This window comes from Vicugna pacos, chromosome 13, assembly GCF_048564905.1.
Source record: "Vicugna pacos chromosome 13, VicPac4, whole genome shotgun sequence".
Taxonomy (NCBI): Eukaryota; Metazoa; Chordata; class Mammalia; order Artiodactyla; family Camelidae; genus Vicugna; species Vicugna pacos.
The window spans coordinates 66,454,143-66,474,691 of record NC_132999.1 but is presented as its reverse complement, the minus strand read 5'-3'; the positions used below and the strand labels follow the sequence as shown (position 1 = coordinate 66,474,691).

Here is a 20,549-nt window from a genome sequence, read left to right as displayed (position 1 = left end):
AAGACAGAGTAACTGGGACCCACTGACCCTCCTACCTGAAGTAACCAAAGGAGCAGACGAGATATAAGATGATGTTTTCAAGACCCTGGACATCAGACCAGGACAGTGGTCCCTGGAAGTCGGGCAACACACAACGTGGACTCCACAGCCACCCAGGTCACTGCCCTGAGAGACTGCGCAGGACTGGTGTGGGTGGGCAGCTGCGCAGGCCCAGAAAGCTTCTGGGTGAATGAAGAGACAGGCTCACACGGGAGAGGAGCAGACGGGAGGGGGGCCCAGCCTTTTGTGGGAACGCCGGGGGTACAGCAGAGCACAGATCAGCGCAGGGCAGATCAGGCCGGGGGGTTGTGGAAATCCACCTGAGAGGATGGGAGTGGGGCAGGGCCTGAGGCCCCACAGGAGGGGGTCAGCGCCGGTTCTTGGAGAGGCCGCAAGACTCAGAAGAGCTCTCAGTACTGGGCAGTGACTGTTCTTAGGCTGAGCCCTACTCCAGCACAAAGAAACCCTGAAGCCAAGACCTGAGAGGATTACACTGTCTCCAGGTGACTGAACTGCACCCAGAACAAAGCTCCAAAACGTTGATAGGAGCAGAGACGCCTCTGGCCCCCAACAAGTTGACATTCACAATGTCCAGCATCCAATACAAGACCACCAGGCTCGCAGAGAACGCAGGGAAGTGCAGCCGTAACAAGGGGGAGCCGCCGTCAACTCAAACTGACCCAGATGTTAGAATTCGCAGAAAAGGATATTTTTCAAATTTAAAAAAAATTATTTATTTATTCTTTTAATTTTTTCAGAGGGAGAGAAGTTATTGGGTCTATTTATTTATTATTATTATTTTTTTAAATAGAGGTGCTGGGGATTGAAGCCAGGACCTGGTGCAAGCTAAGCATGTGCTCCACCACTGAGCTGTACCCTCCTCCCCTCTAAGTTATTATCGTAGTTGTATTCCATGTGTTCAAAAGTTAAGTAGAGACATAGAAGATACAAAAAAGAACGTTGACTCTACAGATGAAAACTATGAAACGAAAAACATGGATGTGATCAATGGCAGATTAGATATTGCAAAAAAAAAAAAAGATTCATGAGCTTGAAAATGTAGCTACAGAAAATATCCAGAATGAAACCCTGTGAGAAAAAAGGGGGGGAAAAAAAGGGAGGGCGGGAAGGAGAATCCATGAACCTGGGGATTCTCCAGTGGGGCAACCTGGAGCCGTCTGACACGTGGATAATCGGGGTCTCGGGGCGGCGGGCAAAGGCTGTGACAGAAAATTATCAGAAGAAATAGGGCTGAAATATGCCAAGTTTGATGAAAACTATAAACCCAGAGACCCAAGAAGCTCAATGGACCCAAGTGCAAGAAACATGGAGACAGCTACCCCTCGTCGCACCGCAGTCAAATTGCTCAAACCAGCGATAAAAAGAAACCTGAAGAGAAGCCAGAGACGAAGGACGTCTGCACTGAGACCTGAGGCGCGGGTGGGGCAGGTTTCCCACAGAAAACAGCGCAGACCAGGCGGCGCCAGGAAGCCCGGGAAGAGGAGCCAGGACCCCGTGTGTGGTCACAGCATCCATCAGACAGCAGCGCAAAGTCAAGACGTAGGAAAGCTGAAAGGATTCATCGCCAGCAAGCACGTGTGACAGTCACGCCCCTCAGGCAGAAGGGAAATGGGAGCAGCTGGAAGTTTGCGCCTGCGGGAAGGAGCGGGCCCGAGGTGGCAGCTGTGATGGGGAAACACAGGTGAGACTTCCCTTCCTGTTTTCTCACTCTTTAGAAGATACGTGACTGTACAAACAAAAACAATAACGATGCGTTGCAAGCTTTTGAGTTACGTGACTGTAAAATGCACTGAAACAATCGCATGAGGATTGGGGTTGGAGCGGAGCGTACACTGTGAAGCCCGTACGTGTCAAGCCGGATGGTGTCACGGGAGAGCGGGCTGTGCCAGGTGACCGACGCACGGTGTAAACCTCGAAGGAGCCCCTAAGAGGACACAGCAAAGAGCTACCATTGATAAACCAGCAGAGGAGAGAAAATGGAATCTAAAAAATACTCAGCGAATCCAAAAAAGATAGGAGTGGAGCATAAAGGGGGAAAAAGCAGCTGGGAAAATAGAGAAGAAACCGGAAAGTGGCAGGTTCAAACCTGCTGTATCAATAATTATGTTAAATGTGAACAGCGCAGACACTTGAGTTAAAAGAGAGATGTTTACATGGGATAAAAAAGCAAGACCCAACCACATGCAGCCCACAAAAACCCACTTACACTATAAAGACACAAATAGGTTAAAGGTAAAAGGATGGATAAAAATGCTGATACTCGTCAAAGGAAAGCTAGTCATGATCTTACCATCACCGAAAGCAGCTGTCGGAGCAGAGGCTGTTTCCAGAGATAAAGAACGTCACTTCACAGTGATGAGGAGTCAATTAATTAAATGACATGAAAATCCTAAATGTGTACGCCCCTAGTAATTGAGCTTCAAAACACACAAAGCTAAAAGTGGCAGCAATGAAAGCAGAAATAGACAAAAACACAAGAGTAATCATAGATTTCGATGCACCACAGTCGATAACTCATGCAACAAGCGGCTAGAAGACCAGCAAGGATGCAGCAAACCTGCCAGCCACGGCAACACAATCCATCAGGTCTGACACTGGTGGACTGTTCTGCCCGACAAAAGCGGACTTCATGCTCTTCCCAAAATGCACACAGAACGTTACCAAAATAGACTGCATTCGGAGCCATAAAACAAGTCTCAATAAATTTAAAGGAATTCAAAGTATGGCTCTAATAACCACATAGAATTAAATTGGAATCAGTGAGGAAGGAAGATCTCTGGAAAACCCCCAGACACCGGCAATGCAACGACACCCTGTGAAATAACGTGCGAGTCCAGAGGAGATCAGAAGGCAGATCAGAAAGCACTTGGGGCTGAACGAAGATGAGCGCACAGCACGTCGAGGTCTGCGGGCACAGCCAGAGGGGCGCCGACGGGGACGCTGCGAGCAATGAGCTTCGGTGCTAGAAAAGGAAGGTCTCAGATAGCCATAGACGCTTTCCCCCTGAAGAAACTACAAAGAGGAGAGCAAATGAAACCCAAACTAAGCAGAAGCAAGGAAATAATAAGATTAAAACAGGAATTAGTGAAATAGAAAAGAGACAACAATACAGAAGCCAATTAAACCAAAACTTTGGTTGTTTATCGGTAAAACGGATAACCTCTCAAGTCAGACTCGTCAGCAAAAAAGAAAGCAGACAGCGATCATCTGCACGAGAAACAAGAGAGGTGGCAGCAGGTCATCGAAGGGGGAGCCCGGAAACACGGCGAACAGGCGACACCAAGGAAGCCGACAGCCTGGTACGCGCCAGCGCAGCGCCCTCGGGAAGAGACGGCTGAGCGGGGCGGTCCCGCGCCCACCAGGGAAGTGGAACCACACTCAAACACCTTCCCACGAAGAAGACTCCAGGCCCAGATGGGCTTCATACCGAACCCTACCAGACGTTTAAGAAGGAGAGATACCAATTCAACACAAACGCTTTCAGAAAATTGAAGGGGAGGGAGTTTCTCAGCTTAGCTGAGGGCAGCGTCACCCCAGCCCCAAACCCAGACAGAGACGTCGTAAGAAGAAAGGAGAGCGATACCCTGATGAAGAGACAGGCAAAACGCTGAACAAAATTTTAGCAGATGGGATGTCCAGGTAATTCATGAAGGAAAACAGTCTTTTAGCAGATGACACCGGGACTGCTGGGTGTCCACGTGTGAAAGAAGCCAGCCGGACCCCCGTCTCACCCCACGTACAAAGATCAACGCCAAATAGACCCCAGACTTAAATGTAAGAGCTAAACACGCAAACGCTGAGGAGGAAGCGCGGGGCTAAACCTCCATGCCTGTGGGCGAGAGAGTCTTCCTAGATGCGGTTCCAGAAGGCACTAGCGACGGAAGGAGACGGCAGAGCAACCGGACGCCATCAAAAGTTAAACTTCTGTGTTCAAAAGACACCATTAAGAAAGTGCAAGACAGCCCACAAGATGGGAAAAGAATATTTGCAAGCCAGATATCTGATAAAAGACTTGCATCCAGAGTATGTAAAGAGCTCTCAACGACCCACAGTAAAAAGACAAGTTGCCCCGATGTTTTGATGCGCAGAGGATCCGAATAGATGTTTCTCCAAAGAAGATGCACAGACGGCCAATCAGTGCACGAAAACGTGCTCCACGTCTTTACTCATCAGGCAAACGCAAGCAGGACCACAGTGAGACACCGCCTCACACCCACAGGACGCCTGCGACGACGGGCGGGGTGGCAAGTGGTGAGGACGTGGAGCTGGGACCCGCAGTCTTGCTGGGGGAATGTAAACCAGTGCAGAACAAGTGGAAAGAAAACACACCCAGGCTGCAAAGGAAGAACTAAAATTGCATTTCCTCGTAGACATGATCTGTATCTAGAAAACCTTAGGTCCTCAGAAAAACTGCAGGACAGCGTGTCTCACCAGGTCAGGGGATATACGACCAATACATAAAAATCAACTGTGGTCTGGCGGCTTCTGAAACGAAGGTAATAATTCCATACACAATAGCACAAAGTACAGAATGAATTAATTTCTGAATAAACAAACCATAATTAAACAACCAGTAACAAGTTATTCATCATTTATTAGCACATCTCACAAAAGAAGTGCAAGACTTGCACACTGAAAAGCACAAACCCCGATGAAAGCAAAGGCGGACCGAGATGGGGGGTGTTTCGCCTTCTTGAGTTGGAAGACTCAGGACCGTTAGCGGCAGGTCTCCTGGCTAGAGTCGGTGCACCTCCGACAAAATCCCAGCCGGCTTGCTTGATTTAGTGGCAGAAATTGACAAGCCGACCCTAAAATATTTACATGGAAATACAAGGGTCCCAGAATGGCCAAAACAATTCTGCAAAAGAACCAAAACTGGAGAAATCGCCAATTCCAGGCTACAATGATCAAGATGGTGTGGCCATGGTGTCAGAGAGACACGTAGATCAATGGAACAGAACTGAGAGTCCAGCCGGAAACCCTCACCCTCGTGGTCAAGTGCCTCTCCACCACGGTGCCCAGGCAATCAGTGGGGCAAACGTAGGAATGGGACACATGGCACTGGGACAACTGGAATCCACACAGAAAAAGATGAATTTAGACCTCTGTCTTATCCTCAAAAATTAACTCAAAACGATCACAGACCTAGACGAAGAGCAAAAGCTGTAGAAGAAAAGAGGAGAAAGTCTCTGTGAACTTGGGCTGAGAATCCTTAGATACGTCACCAAGACGACGGCCTGTGAAAGAAAAAATGGACAAGCTGGACTTTATCAAAATTGTACAAGTTTGCACTTCAAAAGACAACATTAAGGAGATGAAAAGATAAGCCACAGACTGAAAGAAAGTATTTGCAAAGGTGTATCTGATGAAGGACTTGTATCCAGAATACATAAGAGCTTGTGCAACTAAAAACTAAGACAAACAACCCCATTTAAAAAACGGCTGGAATGCATGAATAGACATTTCTCAGCAGAAGACATACAAGTGGCCAACAAGCACTCGGAAAGCTGCTCAACGCCAGCAGTTTCAGGGAAATGCAAGTCAAACCCAGACGGAGAGGTCACTGGATGGCCTCAGGGTGCCGAGTCCTTGATGAGGACGAGGAGAAATCCTCGTCCCATGTGGCTAATGGGGTGGTAAAACGGTGCAGCCACTTTGGAAGACAGTTCACCTGTTTCTTGAAAAATTTAAACACACAACTACTATATGATCCAGCAATTCCACTCGTAAGTATAAACCCAAGAGAAACCAAAATGCATGTACACAAACACCTGCCCGCGGACCTTCACAGCAGCACTGTTCACAGTGGCCAAGAAGTGCCAAGGACCCGAATGTCATCCACAGACGCGGGTGGACAGGGGTGCCGGGCGGAGAGGAGGAGAGGCGGCTGGTCCAGAAAGGGGACAGGGGCACTGACACGGGAGCGAGGGGCCGAGCGTGACCCCACAGGGGGAGACTCCATCCACACGCAGAGCAGCACACTCGTGGTGCCCGGCGTGGGGCAGGCGCACGGCTGGAGGCAGGAACCAGGGCTCTTTTGGCGGGGAGGAAGTGCCCTGACACCAGACGGGCGTGGCGACGGTCACCTGGTTCCCCAAACTCACTGACCATCATTGGATCGCTTCATACAGATGGGTTCCAGGGCATATAAACGACACTGCAATGAAGCTGGTAACTAGAGCAATTGTGACTGAACACGTTTGATACATGCTTCCTTCGGGGCTCCCGAGTCTGAGCTGCTCCATGTTCGGAACCAAGGACGAGCGCTCAGCCACGGGCGCCCCGCCTGCCCCCGCCCAGGTGCTCTGTTCTCCACTCTCCGGTGTTAAGTGCTGTCGGTCCTCTGCTTGGCTGCAGGGCTGATCAGGAGCAGCCCCGACACGTGGGAATCTGTCCCTCCTCGATCACCCCCCGGAAGACAGCGAGAAGCCCCCCCCTTGCCCGGTTACGTCCAGGCGCCGCCTCCTTCTGGACTCTTTTTTTTTGCGTGACCTGCACACACACACGCATGTGCCCACACAGCCCACACGCTCCTGTCAGCCCAGGGCTTGCACGCCTGCTGCCCTTCAGCTGAGACTCTGGCGACAAGGACGCCCCACAGGGTTACTTCGGCGCAGCCGGGCTGCGAGGCCACCTGTGCATCTTGTTTGCACTTTCACTGCTTAAGAACCTGACACCTGCCTGCCTGTCTCTTGGAAAAGCTGGGTGTCTTCCTGCAAACACTTACCCTTGGCCACCTCCCCGTCCGCCTGCTGCAGCTGGACCGTCAAAGTGAGAGAAGCTCCCTGGGCCACGTCCAACACCTCCGGACCCAGAATCACCATCCTCGTGGCTTGCGCTGGGAGAGAACGGAGTGCACCTGCCGCGGGGGCGGGGCTGGCCGCCTGCTCGCCCCCCCCACCCCCGGGAGAGCCGCGGGGCTGGCCCTCTCAGGTGTTCCGCGGGCTCCAACACAGATAACACGGCTTTCGGGGTGGGCTTGACCTGGCCCTAGGGTCAGCTACGATTATTTAAAGCGTTGATGGGTCATGGTGGGAAGATGAGCCAGCTCGTCCTCCCGCCCGCTGCTCAGACTCAGGCCCTGCCTACCGTGTCCGAGTCCCTGACCTGATGTGTCCTGGGTGAGGAGCTGTGGCTGTTCACCCAGGAGCCAGCCTGGGGTATGTGGGGGGCCCCCCGGGTCAGGGCCACCCCTGCTCCACGAGGAACTGTGGGGGCATCCTCGGCATAGCTCCACCTCTCCCCAGGGAGGAGGCCTGCCTGGCCCAGCAGGTGGAGGTGGTTGCTACTGTGGACCTGCTGCCTCTCCCAGCAAAGGGGTCCCGAGGCACGGGGGTGGTGCTCAGACCCGGGCCCCCAGGAGCCTGGTCCGTCAGCCCTGATCCAGCAGCTGCACCTGTGGACCTGGCACCAAGGCTCTGACCAGCGACCCATGTCCGCGGCCAGACTGACCCCTGGGGCAGCACCCTCCTCCTGGAGTCTAAGAGAAGGCCCCCTCGTGCCCAGGGGGCAACAGAGGGAGGGGAGGTTGCCCCCCAGCAGAGGACCCCCCAGGCCAGAGGCCGCCTTTGGTCATGCCAAGGCGCAGAGTGCTCAGGACAGGGACTGGATGGAGGCTGTGGGGGAGGCCAGACGCCCAGAGCCCGGGAGAGCGAGACCCGAGGCTGGGAGGCCGGCATGAGGCAGGACCCCTCGGGTCCGAGGTCTGACTCGGGCCTCTGCACGTTGCGAGCCCTGTGACACCCTATCAGAGCACGCCGTTTCCCAAAGAGGATTTTAGATTCCACTTCGTCCCAGCCCCTTAGTATCTCCAGTCCACACCTCCTGCAAGACCGCCCAGGCCATCTGGGAGAGGACTCGGCCAGACCCAGACGGGACCCCACACGAGGACCCGGTCAGGGCACCGGGAAGCGGGGGGCACTTACCCATGGGGTGGCCGTTGACCCACATCCCTCGGTAGACGACCCCAGAGCAGTGGGCTAGGCTGCCCAGTCCACTGAAGACGTCGCTGTGCCACTGACCCTGCAGAGAGAACCCCTTGGGCTCAGATGGCTCGGCCCTAGGGGAGGCACAGCCGGGGCAGCCTCCACCTGGCACGGCACAGCATGCGGCCAGCACCGCAGACCCCAGGCTCTAAGGGCCCTGGGGACCAAAGGCTGCTGGGAAACCACGCTTTCCCGAGGGCGACCCCATGTGCTTTGCAAAATGCCCTCCCCTTGGAATTTTGAGAAGTCAGGAAGTTTGGGGACAATGGCATGAATACAAAATGCAAACAAAATACTGCTCCAAAGGGCACACTTTTCAGCATAAAACCCTTTCGGTACAGAGATTCTGCATTTGTGCAGAGCATCGCAGGGAGGCCCAAATCGGCGGGGGGCAGCTTGCGGGGCTGAGGGGCCCTCAGTGCTCCGACATCACCCTTGATAATGAAAAGGCCAATTAAAAACACAGTCTGAACCCACATAGCTGTGCCCCCGGGGGAGATGCCGGCTCGCTGCACACCCCAACTCTGCCACCCCATAATAAGCAGGCTTTGTAAACAGTGCACACACACAGAAGGCAAGAACGAGGTGAAAGCAGGAAGATTGTTTCTGTGGAGAATTTCGAGATCTTAATGGCATGTTACCCGACTGTGAATTACTGCTATTAGGAGAAGAGTTAGCCAAAGGCGCGTTCAAGTTCTATTCATGCTTCTGCAGAAGCTCGCTGGGCCCCCTCCCCGCCTGCCCTCCGAGTGGGCCCCGTGGGCGGGCCGCTGGGGCCGGGCTGCATCTGTGCCCTGTGGAGGGAGCACTGCCTGCTGGACGCGGGGAAGAGAGGGCACCCGACTCAGTGTGGCGCAGGCGGGGGCCTGGGGCGGCCCGGGCGGCCGAGGCGCCTGGCAGATGGGCCCATGGGAACAGCCCCTGAAGGCTGCAGACGTAAGGAGCTGGGCTGTCCCCAAACCTGCGGAAGGGAGCCTTCCACGGCTGTCACTGTGACCATGCTAGTAGCGGCCGGGGGAGAGGCCTGGCCACAGCCCACCCTCCAGCCTGGCCACCAGAGAGCTGTGCCATCGTGGCGGGGTGCCTGGCAGCGGCAGCAAGACAACAGCATGAGGCTTCAGGAGGGGCCGGGCAGGGGGTTGTCAGGTGGGCAGAGGCAGGGCTGGCCCTCCAGCCCCCAGCCCCGGAGGGCATGGAGAGAGCACGTGCCCCCAGAGGCCACACACTGCTGTGTCCCGGGACGCCCGGTGCCCTCCGCAGCTGACGTGGCGGATGGTTGATCATCACCCCTAGTCGTGGCTTCCGCCTGCAGGCGGTGGGCCAGGCCGAAGTGTGGGGAGGCCCAGGTGTCAGGGCAGCCGCCCAGCGGGTGCTACCGTCCCAGGCCAGGCAGTGGGGGGCCCGGTCACGGGCCGACCATCGCCAGGGCTAGTGTGGCGTCCGAGCAGCGTCTGAGGTCACAGGGCCAGCTCCCAGGACGGGTTGCCCTGCATACACGTGCGTGCACGGGGTGGGGTGGGGGTGTGCGTGCGTGCTGTGCGCCCATGTGCAGCAGTGCTCACTGACCACGATGGGTGGGGTGACGGGGGGAGGGGCCGCAGCACGGGGTTCCTGGGCCCAGCTGGGCTGCTGTCCCCAAGCCGAGGTGGGGACAGCCTTGGGAGGGCAGGGGGCCGCCCCCGAGCTGTGCTTTACCGTGGGTGCCTGGCCTTTTCCCGGCTCCAGCACCCCGTCCCGTTACTCTGCCTGTTTGCTGGGCCGTGGGGCATGCTTGCAGGTGGGCAGTCGCTGGGATGCTGCGCTCAGCAGGAGGACAGCCCTCGTGACACCGTCCCCAGAACTGGGATGTCACCAACGTCAAGCAGATCACAGCCGACCAAATGCAAACCTGTTACGAGCCATACCCAACTCACTGGCCCCACCCCACCCGCCCCCCAACCAGCCCTGTGGCTTAGATGTCCGTCCGCACTGGGAGCTGGGGATACAGGGACCACCGGGGCCAGTCCCCGGGCCTGGGCATCAGCAGAGGGTGTAGTGCGACGTGGTCAGGCCCCAAAGGAAGCTGGGGCAGAGGGCCGGTGGCCCCAAAGAACGGTGGCCTCCTCCAGAGACCAACACCTTCGTGTGGGGCTGCCGCGCCCAGCCTCCTGGGCAAATGTGCCACCTGCCCTCATGACTGCCCCCAGCAGCAGAGCTGAGCCACCCCATCCTGCGAGGTGGATGTCAGGTCCCAGACCTGAGCCACGGGCTGAGGACGCAAGTAGGAGACTCAAGGTAGGGATTCAAGATGCTGGAAAGCGGGCTGGAGCTCCATGCAGGCCAGCCCCACCGCGCCCACGCCGGCACCCATGCTGCACACACAACCCTCCTCGGCCTCCCTGTCCGAGCTCTGCATCATGTGACTCCCAGCGTTCTCACCAAACAGGGGCAAAGCTCTATGGTGCTTGGCCGGCACCTCCCAGCGGCCTCTCCCTTCCCCTCCCAGGTGGCGATCATATCCAGCAGGTCTGGTCCAGGGACGTGAGCCTCCTGGAGGCTCGCAAACACTCACTGGCTCCATCAAGACAACGTGGGGCTTGGATCAGCACAGCGGACTCTCCAAGCAGCGCAGTGCCCACCAGACCCACTGACCGTGTCGGGGTCGAGTCTCTGCTCGCCCTGCCCGTCCCCTTGGCCTTCCGCGAAACTAGAGCGCAGCCTTTAGGAGAGAAGGAGGGCGGAGCGGTGGGGTCCGCGGGTCTTGGAAGAGGAAATCGGCAGCAAGTAACTACACCCATCAGACCCCAGGCTGTGAGCAGGGTCAGGGCTCCCTGCGCCGCGTCGTCCTGCGCTCATAGTCCACGGCACTACCGGGGTTCTTTCTGACCCGCGACTGGAGTCTGAGCCCGCCCCACACAGCTCAGGCTCCGCACAGGCCTTCCAGGGACAGATACGACACGGGAGCCAGTGAGCAGCGTAGCAAATCCAGCAGTGTGGAATCCTAATTAATGTCATAAATCACGCCTTTGAAAGGTCTGCCCTTTCCCCATTAGCTGACACGCGCCCAAGCATGAGCAAACACGTGTTAACGTGTCTCCCCGAGGAGGCCAGCCCCCCGGGGCAGCGGGGGCCAGGCCAGGAGGGGCCCGGGGCTCTCCGTCCTCCCTGTCCAGGTGAGGCCAGGTGGGGACCCGCATGTGGCAGGCGCGACGCAGGGAGGAGGTGAGGCTGACAGGGCCACGCAGGCACCTGGGCCTCCCAGAGAGAAAGCAAGAGGAGGGGAACGGGGCCCCTCGTCCAGAGACAGTCCTGCAGGGAGGGAGTGAGGCGCACCCGTCACCCCGCGGCCTCACAGCTCCGTCCTTTGCTCGATGAGCAGAGACTTGGGGGCTGGGGTCGGGGGCTCCTTGGTGCCCCACTACAAGTGAGTTGGAAGAAACTGTGAGAAATGTGCGCTGGCCCTTCTCGACGCGCAGGGTGCCTTCCTGTTGATGTGCTGGTCCCCCCAGGGAAGGCGAGGGAGCGCAAGGGCTCTGCGGCCATGGTGCCTCCCAGGCACACACTGATCCCGCCGGTCAGAAGCCTTCGCTCCCCGGCACACCTGTCTCTCCCGGCCCCCAGGGCCCTGGGCACCAGCGCCTACACCAATGGCCCCGCGGCCTGGAGAAGCCACTCCTCCCGCTGTCACAGGACTCAGCCCGGGGCAGGTGGGTGAGGTCACGCTCACAGGCCAGCTTGGGGTGTGGCTCTGTCGCCTGCCTGGGCCCTGTGTGTGTCCCGTGGGCCGGGGTCTCTGGTCTTCGGGTGGCCGGCCGGGGCAGCCGTGGGTGCCCAGGCCGGCGTGGGGGGCCCTCGCCCACAGGTCTCCGCAGACAACGCCCCTCAGTCCCAGCCAGCAGCAGGGCCCCTAAGGCGTCCCTTTGGCCTGCTCGATCCTGGGCATAAGCTTCTCGGAGTTCAAAGTGTGACAAGTCCCACTGATGCAAATGCAAACTGTCTTCATGCATTAAGTTCTGACGTCCACGGACGCTGCGCCCCACAGGGAACGTGGGGCCCGCCCTGGTTCTGCGACGGCTTGGTGCCCAGACCCCTCCTCCCGGGATGCTTGAATGGTCCTTCTGGGTTCACTGAGCCGCTGGGGTCAGGGCCCCACACTCCTGGACTGTGACCTCCTTGTCGGGGACAGTGGCCCAGGGGCACGAGGCCCGGTGTTTCTGCAGATGCACAGGTGAGGAGAGGGGAGGCCGGGAGCCGCCGGCAGGTGATGACGCACAGAAGGCCGGCCACCTGCTCTGTGTGGCGAGCAGGTGCACGGACCAGCAGGCCTCCCTCCGGGAAAGCCAACACGAGAAGGGCAGCCAAGGCGCAAGGAGGCGCCCCAGGGACAGCGGGAGTGCAGCTGCTGGAGGGACCGCAGAGCAGTCACGCAGGCGGGGCCGTTCCGTGTGCACACCGGGCTGGGTCTCACTGACCAGCACGCCTGCACCCGTCCGTGTGCTCACCTCCATGGCCCTTGGTCAGTCCCCAGGCTCCACGGAGTGGGCTCCCCGCCACTGGGCATGTGTGTCCCCGTGGCCCACAGAGGTGGGGGTAGCACAAGGGCTCCAGAAAACGCAAGCCAGGAACACTGGGGCCCCCACACCCACCAGGAGGCGTCGGGGGGGCAAAGGTGGGAGGCGCCCTCTGACCGCCTGTAAACCGGCTGCAGCGACCGGCCCCCAAGCCTGACCTCCTGGCCCCACGGTGAGAGAGGGGAGCCACTCTGGCTTTGGGACATACCGTTGCTATTTTTTAACAGAAGAAGCTTTACCACTTTTTTTTTCAGGAATAAGGTTTTTCTAGAACTAGCTCTCCAAGTTTCACTAAGGCCTGTGCATCGAGGAGCCCGGGGCCCAGGGAGCAGAGGGGGTTTTGCAGACGCAAAGTGCGTGTCCTCCGGGACTCCGGCTGCCCCGGTTCCACGTGCTCGAGGGTGAGCTCTGTCTTTTCAGAAATAAAATCACCTTGAGAAATAAAAGCTGACTACTGGTAGGTCTGCGGCCCAGGGCAGCTCTGCAGATCCCGGAGCAATGGGGAGTGAGGAGGAGGAGGGCTGAGGGCGCCCTGCGGCCTTGCTCTGGGGCAAATGCTCTGAGGGTGGAAATCAGAGGGCAGAGGTCCCTCGTGCCTGAGGCATCTTTGCTACCCACGTGACAGCGTGTTAGGGGCATGTGCTCCCAGACCCAGGAGGCGGTGACGCTGGGCCAGCCCTCATATGAGCTCCAGAGCAGGGAGTGCAGGGCCACGGGAGGAGGCGCGGTGGCCCAGAGAGGCGGGGCCGCGGGGCTGAGGCTGCCGCAGTTGCTCCGTAGCTGAGGGGCTCACGCCCCTTACAAGGGCTCTTTTAAAAAATAGAAAGCATAAGTGTTGGGGGAATGTGGAGAAATCGGAACGCTGGCGCACTGTTGGTAGGAATGGAAAACGGAAAACGGTGTGGAGGTTCCTTGAAAAGTTAAAAATAGCGCTACCACGTGACCCAGCAGTTCCGCTGTTCCCAGAACTGAAAGCAGGGCCCGAGAGAGCTGCCCGCCGAGCTCTCAGCAGCAACCCGGACAGTTGCCAAGCGTGGAAACAGACCAGATGCCCGCTGGTGGGCGAGTGGGCAGACATAACATGGCGGGAATGGCCACGTGATGGAATATTACTCAGCCTTAAAAAGGAAGGGAGCTCTGACACCTGCTTCAACACGAAGACGCCTGAGGACGCTGTGCTCAGGGAAATAAGTCAGCCACAGGACAAACCTGCTGTGACTCCCCTCACGCGAGGTCCATGGAGTCAGACTCACAGACAGGGCAGGCGGTGGGGCCGGGGGCTGGGGGGGTGGGCGGCGGGTGTTTCACATCTGGAAGCTGGTGGGGATGGTCACACAGCAGGAACCAGTTTGATGCCGCTGAGCTGAGAACAGTTAAGGTGGTAAACTTCCTGCTACTTGTATTTTACAGGAAGTGAAAAAGAGAGGGTTCCGCAAAAGCCCAGGAGGCAACTGGAGGGTGGAGGCAAGGGCGGGGGGCGAGGGCGGAGGGCCAGCCCAGGAGGCGTCCCCAGAGCAGGGGGAGCTGGCGCTGAGGCCTGGCAGCAGACACACCCGCACAGCTCTGCCCTCCTCACCGAGGACGTAGGGGACCCCAGAGGCCCGGTGTGCTCACCCTGTGTCCACACCATCTAGAAGCCACTCTGCGAAGGTTGCTGCAGGGACACAGGCATTCAGTGCCCGTGTGCCAGCCTAGGGCCTTCAGGTCACTGGCTGGGATGGTGTGTCATCTGAGCATGCGGCCAGAGAGGTCGGGATGTCCCTGACAACAGGAAGGGCAGGCGGGCAGTATTTGAGCCCTGGGAGGCAGAAGCGCCAGGAGGACCCCGGTCCTGGGTCCCGGGGTCTGCGGGGAGCGGAGGGCGGCCCCCGACTGATATGAAGGCGCCTCCTTCTCACACTTCCTGCCGTTCCCGTCTGAAATCCAGCCCCTTCGTCCACTTGGAGGGAAGCGTCTCCAGCTCCCAGGCAGGAGAAGCCGCTGCAGGGCCGGGCTGCCCCCTGGCGGAGTGCGACCGGGTGGGCGCTGCGGCAGCCCCCGGTCCCCGCCCGCCCCTGCTGGGCGGAGCCGCCGTCTGCGGGGGAGGCCCCACCGTGCCCAGACCGCTGACGAGGGCGCTGCAGCCCCACGGCGAGGCCCTGGAGGTGTCCAGAACATCCTCTGGGGTCAGAGCTCGCGATGCAGCGGGAGGGTGAAGCTTTTCAGGATTCTCTGGAAGATCGGCCACGCCGGTCTGGTAGTCACACTGGGACGAGGGGGAGCCTCCTCGGCTGTGAAATGGGAACAGGCACCTCCTGGGGGATTCAGGAGGGTCAGTGAGTCAGAAGAGCGGAAGGAGGTGCCCAGCATCGGGGACGGTGTATGACTGAGCTCTGGGTACCAGACACAGGTAACGCATCCACCCGGCCCCGCGAGGTCTGGGCGCTGTGGGGAACTCGGCACGCCGGGATCCCTGAGGTCCTCTCCTCGGCAGCTCTGGAGAATTCAGACCAACAGCTGTGGCAACCCAGGGTGAGCCCGGGGGCCTGGTCCCGTGAGGTTGGACCGCAGCAGCCCAGGCAGGTGGCAGCAAAGGGGACGCGGCATCCTGGGAGCCCCCTAAGGAGGAGGCCAGCGGCCAGCTGCCCGGACTGGGGCTGTGGTCCCAGGAGTGGGCCTGGGAGGTGGGGTCACCTAAGCAGAGCTCTGTCCTCTGAGCCGGTGAGGGGAGCCCGCTGGGGGAGCCCGGGCCACCAGAGCAAGAATGCATGCTCCCTGACAGGCCACGTTGCCTCACAGGGCCCCGCCGGGCACCAGTTTACCGCCCCTCCGCCCCAAGTCCACCCTTCCTCGCCTGACTCTGCGCTACAGGAGTTGGACCCTGAGATGTTCTGCTGTGCTGGCTGCTGCCGAGTGGGGCTGTCAACAGCCGGTGCTGCATGGACCCTGCAGGGAAGGGACTTCCCTTGGGCTCCGGTGTCCACTCCCAAGGCACAGGGTGCGTCCCCGGTGGGATTCTCTGTGCACGGGGTCTCCTCTGTCTGTCGGGAGCTGAGTCTCTGGAGGGGCTGGGCTCTCCCTGCTCCCACAGGCTGTTCTGTTCCAATCTTCACTGTTTCACACGAGAAACTTGGCAAAGACGTCAATTCAGCTGACTTCGTAATTCTGCAACCCACACAACCAAATTCCGTTTCAGCCCTGAGGCTTTGAGAAACGAGGGATTCTTTCAGGGCTGTGCTGGAGTTGAGCCTTTAGACCGGACCTCGTCACCGTCGCCTTCCCTTGAGCGTCCCAGGTGCCCAGCGCATGCAGCTCTTGGCTCCTGAGGCCCAGATGCAGCTGGCACGTCACAGCCGAGCCCGGCGGCAGCTCAGTCACTCGGGAAGCCGCCATGTGCCACGAGTCACCTCTCCCTTAGCGCTCAGCCCAGCAGTCAGGCCTGAGGGCCCTGGCAAGCCGGTCCCCACAGCCCATCCTTGGGTCTCCTGGGTCCACTTGCACGCTTGCTTTTCCATATTCTGCCTTTACCCCTCTCAGCAGTTTGCCGCCTTTCACTGGCTGACATTTTCACGTCCAGTTGCTGGTGTCGTTTCTGTTGCCTAGGTGGACTCTGGTCCAGGCACCACTGTCCGTCTGACACCCAGGCCCGTGATGCAGGAGCACCCTCTCTGCTGCTGCTGCCCCCGCCTTGGCCTCCAGTCCTCCAACCAGTCCGGCGCCTCTACCTCCAAACCAGCCCAATTTGGATCTACACCCCACGAGGGCTGCCATCACCTCTCTCAATGAAGAAGAACCAGAGGGACCTTCCAAACACAGGGATCAGGGCACCAATTCCTTCCGCATTTTCCATGATGGTCAGAATCAAACTCCAACCCCTCGTGGCTCCAGCGCTATGTGTGGGATCACCCGGGCCTCCCACCTAGTCTTCCCCGGCTCTGCTCCAGCCTCCTCGGAGCCCAGCCTCACCCTTCCACGCAGTCTCCACATGGTCTCGTCATGCCGGGCTGGTGTGCTGTCCCCACCAGCTGGGCACAGGAGCGAGTGCTGATGGGACACGCACCTCAGCTCCCGCCCATTGGCTCCTGGCTGGCACATGGGCTGGTGTCCAGGAAGGAGAGGGTGTTGACTCTGGGGCCCGAGGGGGTCTCCCCACAGCCTGCATCCCTTTGCCTCGTCTCACCTAACACCCCATTGACCCAAGAGCAGCAGCTGCCATGGTGATGGGGGGCGGGGGGGCTCCCCCAGGTTGTCTGGGGGCACCTGGGCCCGAGCTCATTTCCCTCAAACATGCACCACCAGGCTGTTCCCATGAGGAGTGGCAGGTGGCAGGGAGTCCCGGGAACCAGGCTGGACGAAGTGTCAGCTGGAGGCCCTGGAGCTCCAGGAACCTCAGTCTTCTCATCAGTAAAGTGGGGACAGTCTGCATCCCTGCCTCGCTGGCCACGAAGAGCAGCCTGAGCTGTGCCCCAGGGCCCGGATCAGTTACCTCATAGATGGAGCCGTCGGCGCAGCTCAGAACCCCGCGGCCCTGGCGCCGGTCCTGGACCCAGTCGCCGTCATACTCGTCACCATTCCTGAGGGACACACAGACGGAGACTGCGCTCGGGCCGGGGAGGGCCAGGTGGTGGCGCTGACGCAGACGGCTCCCCCCGACCGGGGCTCGCTCAGCACGCGCCACCGGGACCGAGGCAAAAATAGGCCCGGAACAGATGGTGTGAGCTCTGGCCTTGCCAGGGCCCGGCCGGAGGGGCAGGCTGCCTCGGTGCCCGGCGGGTGTGGTGGCAGGAGGCCTGGTCCTGCAGCGGCTGCAGCCCCCCTCGCCGGGCGCCAGGTGTGAAGGTCTGCAGGATAACGAGGACGGCCTGGGCAGGGCGGGGTGGGGGGAACCTGCAGATCCCAAGGGCAGCATTTGCAGGAAAACTGCCTTGGATTTAAATGACGCCCAGCAGCAGGCCCAAAAGCAGAGCGTGTGGGAGCCGCCCAGCTGAGCCCGCCCGCCCACCTGCCCCTCCAGGTGTTTTACTGGGTGGGTAGGTGGGGGTTCAATTTTTTTTTTTTTACAAAATACACACATAACTAATTTTAGTAACTAAGGGAGAAACTACAGAATCAGATCAAAAGACACAGACTTTCACAGCTGAGCATTCGAAGGGGAGGCAGACCTGGGCAGCCAACTCACCGGAAGAGCATCCACCCTCGGCCGTGCCGCCTGTTGTCATGAAACGACCCGCAGTACACCTGTCCGTCCGCGTCCACCAGACGCCCCTGCCCTGGAAGGGGCGAAGGGTCACCGCGTGTCCAGCGGGGAGGGGCGAGTCTGGAAGAGGCTGGGGTCACCCACAGAGCCGGGCCACACCACCTCGCGGTAGGAGCGGCTCCAGGTCCACCTCTCGGAGGCCCCAAGTGGAGGTTGAAGGGCCCCGCATCCCCAGCTGCTGAGACTGAGGGCTCTGCCGTCCGGCTGGGGCGGGGCTGCTGTGCGGGAAGACCTGTTGGCAGATCACGCTGGGAGCACATGGTGCTGGGCCTTGAACGAGCTGCTCCAAGGACCGAAAGGCCAGAGGCCGCGCTCATGAGGCCGCGCTCATGGGGCCGCGGCTGTGTTCAGTTGGCATTTTCAGGGTCTGCACACCCAGGAAGTGGAGGAGATTCCTACTTCTTACCTGAGAGGCCGTGGAAAGACAGAGGCAGCTGCACCTGCCCCAGGGTCTGCTCTGCTCCCCTCAGGCAGAGTCTGCCCACCCCCAGACGTGGCCTCCTGACTGCAAGTGAGGACCCTGGGGACCCACAGGCCTGGCCGAGTTGTCACCACCCAGTGCGAGGCCAGAAGACCCACCCGGCCAGACGCTTATCCCCAGGACCCAGCATGATAAAATGGAGACCTGAGTCCCCGGGTTTGGGAGGCTCGTGAGGCCACAGTGGGCGATGACCGTGCCCCAGGCACAGACCTGCACAGAGGGGCTGTACTCCCCTGACCCCACTCAGGCCCCGAATCAGAATCCCGGGAGGGCTAGCGTCCAGGCCCCCAGCGCACCTGCCCCGCGGCCGACACCCAGCACCCTCCCGTGGCCCAGACCTTCTCTCGCGCCGCCGGACAGCTCCCCTTCGTAATACCCGCCGGCTTTGTACAGCATGATGCCATGTCCTTGAGGCTCGCCCAAAACAAACTGTCCAGTGTAGGTGTTCCCTGGTGTGGGCGAGGAGGTTAGAGCCAGTTCCCGCTCCTCCCAGCCAGTGTGCAAGGACGACAGGGTGTTCTTTATCTCACTACCCTCCTGGTTGACAAGGGAAAACATGACTGGTGGGTCTGGTCCCCCATCCTGGGCACCATGTAAGTGCAGACTCCACCGCAGGCAACCCTCTCTGGGGCATCTGTGTGCCCAGGGCTAAGCCCCCAGGTCCGAGTCTGTGGGTGAGCCTTCTCTCCACTGAGGACTGACCGTACTGCCCGAGAGGGTCTGGGGTTCTGCAGACAGGAACCTGGCCAAGCTGAGGGCGGCACCACAGCCACCCAGGCCCCAGCTGGCACGAGGCCATTACGAGACAACTTAGGGAAACCAAGAGATGGAAGGCCTTCGGCATCTAGACGGGAGGTACCAACCTACACTGGGGACTGTTTAGGAGGACGGAGTCGTGGAGCTAACCTGTCAAGGCCCAGTGCCGGCGGCCCTCCCCTGTGATCTCTCCGTCCACAAACTCGCCTTCGTAGTAACCGCCGTCTCGGAAGAGCAGCTTCCCCCAACCTGGCGAGAGGGATCATGACGTCACATGGTGGTGGGGAGTGACTGCTGGGGCCCGCACGCGGCAGGGCCGGGTTCTCAGAGGGAAGAGCAGGCTGGAAGGTCCTGCTGAGGACAGCCGAGGAGCGTGACTGAGCGTCCTGTCCCAGCCATCAAAAGCACAGAGACCCTGCCCCCGAGGCCTCCTCAGAGGGCCGCCCCACCTCCGTCAGCACAGGGGCAGAAGGAGCGCGAGCCTGTGGGTGTGGGTGACACAGCAGAGTGCATTTTAAAGAGGGGGACCACTCTGCCCAGGCCAGGATCCAAGGCTCAGACACGAGCCTTCCCGCTTTCAGAACAGAAGTGAAAAACACTACAATAAAATTCAAAAGGCTCAAAAAATAGCAGACACTGGCAATCAATGGATATGAAAATAGCTCACAGGAAAATACTGAAAGATCAACCCTCCAGCAGAAAACCGGGCGGAGGGCGCTCAGAGCAGAGCCTGAGGCAGACATAAGCCTGCGAGCAGAAGCCCCGGGCGCCAGGCCTGCCTCGGGGGCGGCGCCCGGGGACTTTCACTCGCTCCTTTCTCTCCTCTGCTGCTTAGATTTTCTCCAAAAGGAGGTGGTCTCTATCATCAGGGGAAAGAAGAGCAAAACCAGAAAGGCAAAAACAAACCAACACTCCAGGGAGAATCTCTGGGTTGCAGCTTCCCCGGCTGAGGGGGCCCCCGAGCCTGTGAGAAAGCAGCATACTGGGGGGTCTCCCAGCTGAGCACCAGGGCGGCTAGTCCGGCTCTCCAAGGCTGCAGGAGGTGGCCCTTCTCTGGCACTAGTGACAGCTGAGGGCCCAGTGTGGCCCACCCGCCCCCAGATCCAGTGGGAAACGGGCTGTCAGCGGTGAGGCTGCAGGAAGAGGCCACAGACGGTCCTCACCGTGTTTCTTTCCTCCTTTCCACTCTCCTTCATATCGAAAGAAAGAATTTGGGTACACGTAGACTCCGTAACCTGAATAGCGAAAGGAGACACACAGGTAAGCACATGACACAGGTGACCTGGCTGATGACCGGCAAACACTGAGGTGGGGTGGTCTTGGGGCTTTTCCAGGCGTCTGTGGCCCCACCTCCGGGGAACGACCACCGCCCCCCCCACTGCTTCCCAAAGGGGTCACGATGCTCCTGTTTACTGTCCATCCATTCACAGTTTGTTTGTGCTGCAAACATGCTGAGCTACTCGGTACAGAGAGGCAGGGGA

General features: G+C 59.2%; 1 protein-coding gene across 5 annotated transcripts in view; it reads right to left on the bottom strand.

Moving 5' to 3' along the window:
• Positions 1-20,549, bottom strand: part of MORN1 (MORN repeat containing 1) — a 52,189-nt gene that overhangs the window by 30,418 nt on the left and 1,222 nt on the right. For all 5 annotated transcript variants that reach the window (XM_072975574.1, XM_072975573.1, XM_072975575.1 and 2 more), the window contains exons 2-8: positions 20,232-20,303; positions 19,219-19,317; positions 18,651-18,761; positions 17,754-17,844; positions 17,061-17,148; positions 7,986-8,082; positions 6,788-6,898 (exon numbers count right to left, since the gene is read on the bottom strand). In XM_072975574.1, coding sequence (XP_072831675.1) covers positions 6,788-6,898; positions 7,986-8,082; positions 17,061-17,148; positions 17,754-17,844; positions 18,651-18,761; positions 19,219-19,317; positions 20,232-20,303 — 669 coding nt within the window. The remainder of the gene's footprint in view (positions 1-6,787; positions 6,899-7,985; positions 8,083-17,060; positions 17,149-17,753; positions 17,845-18,650; positions 18,762-19,218; positions 19,318-20,231; positions 20,304-20,549) is intronic.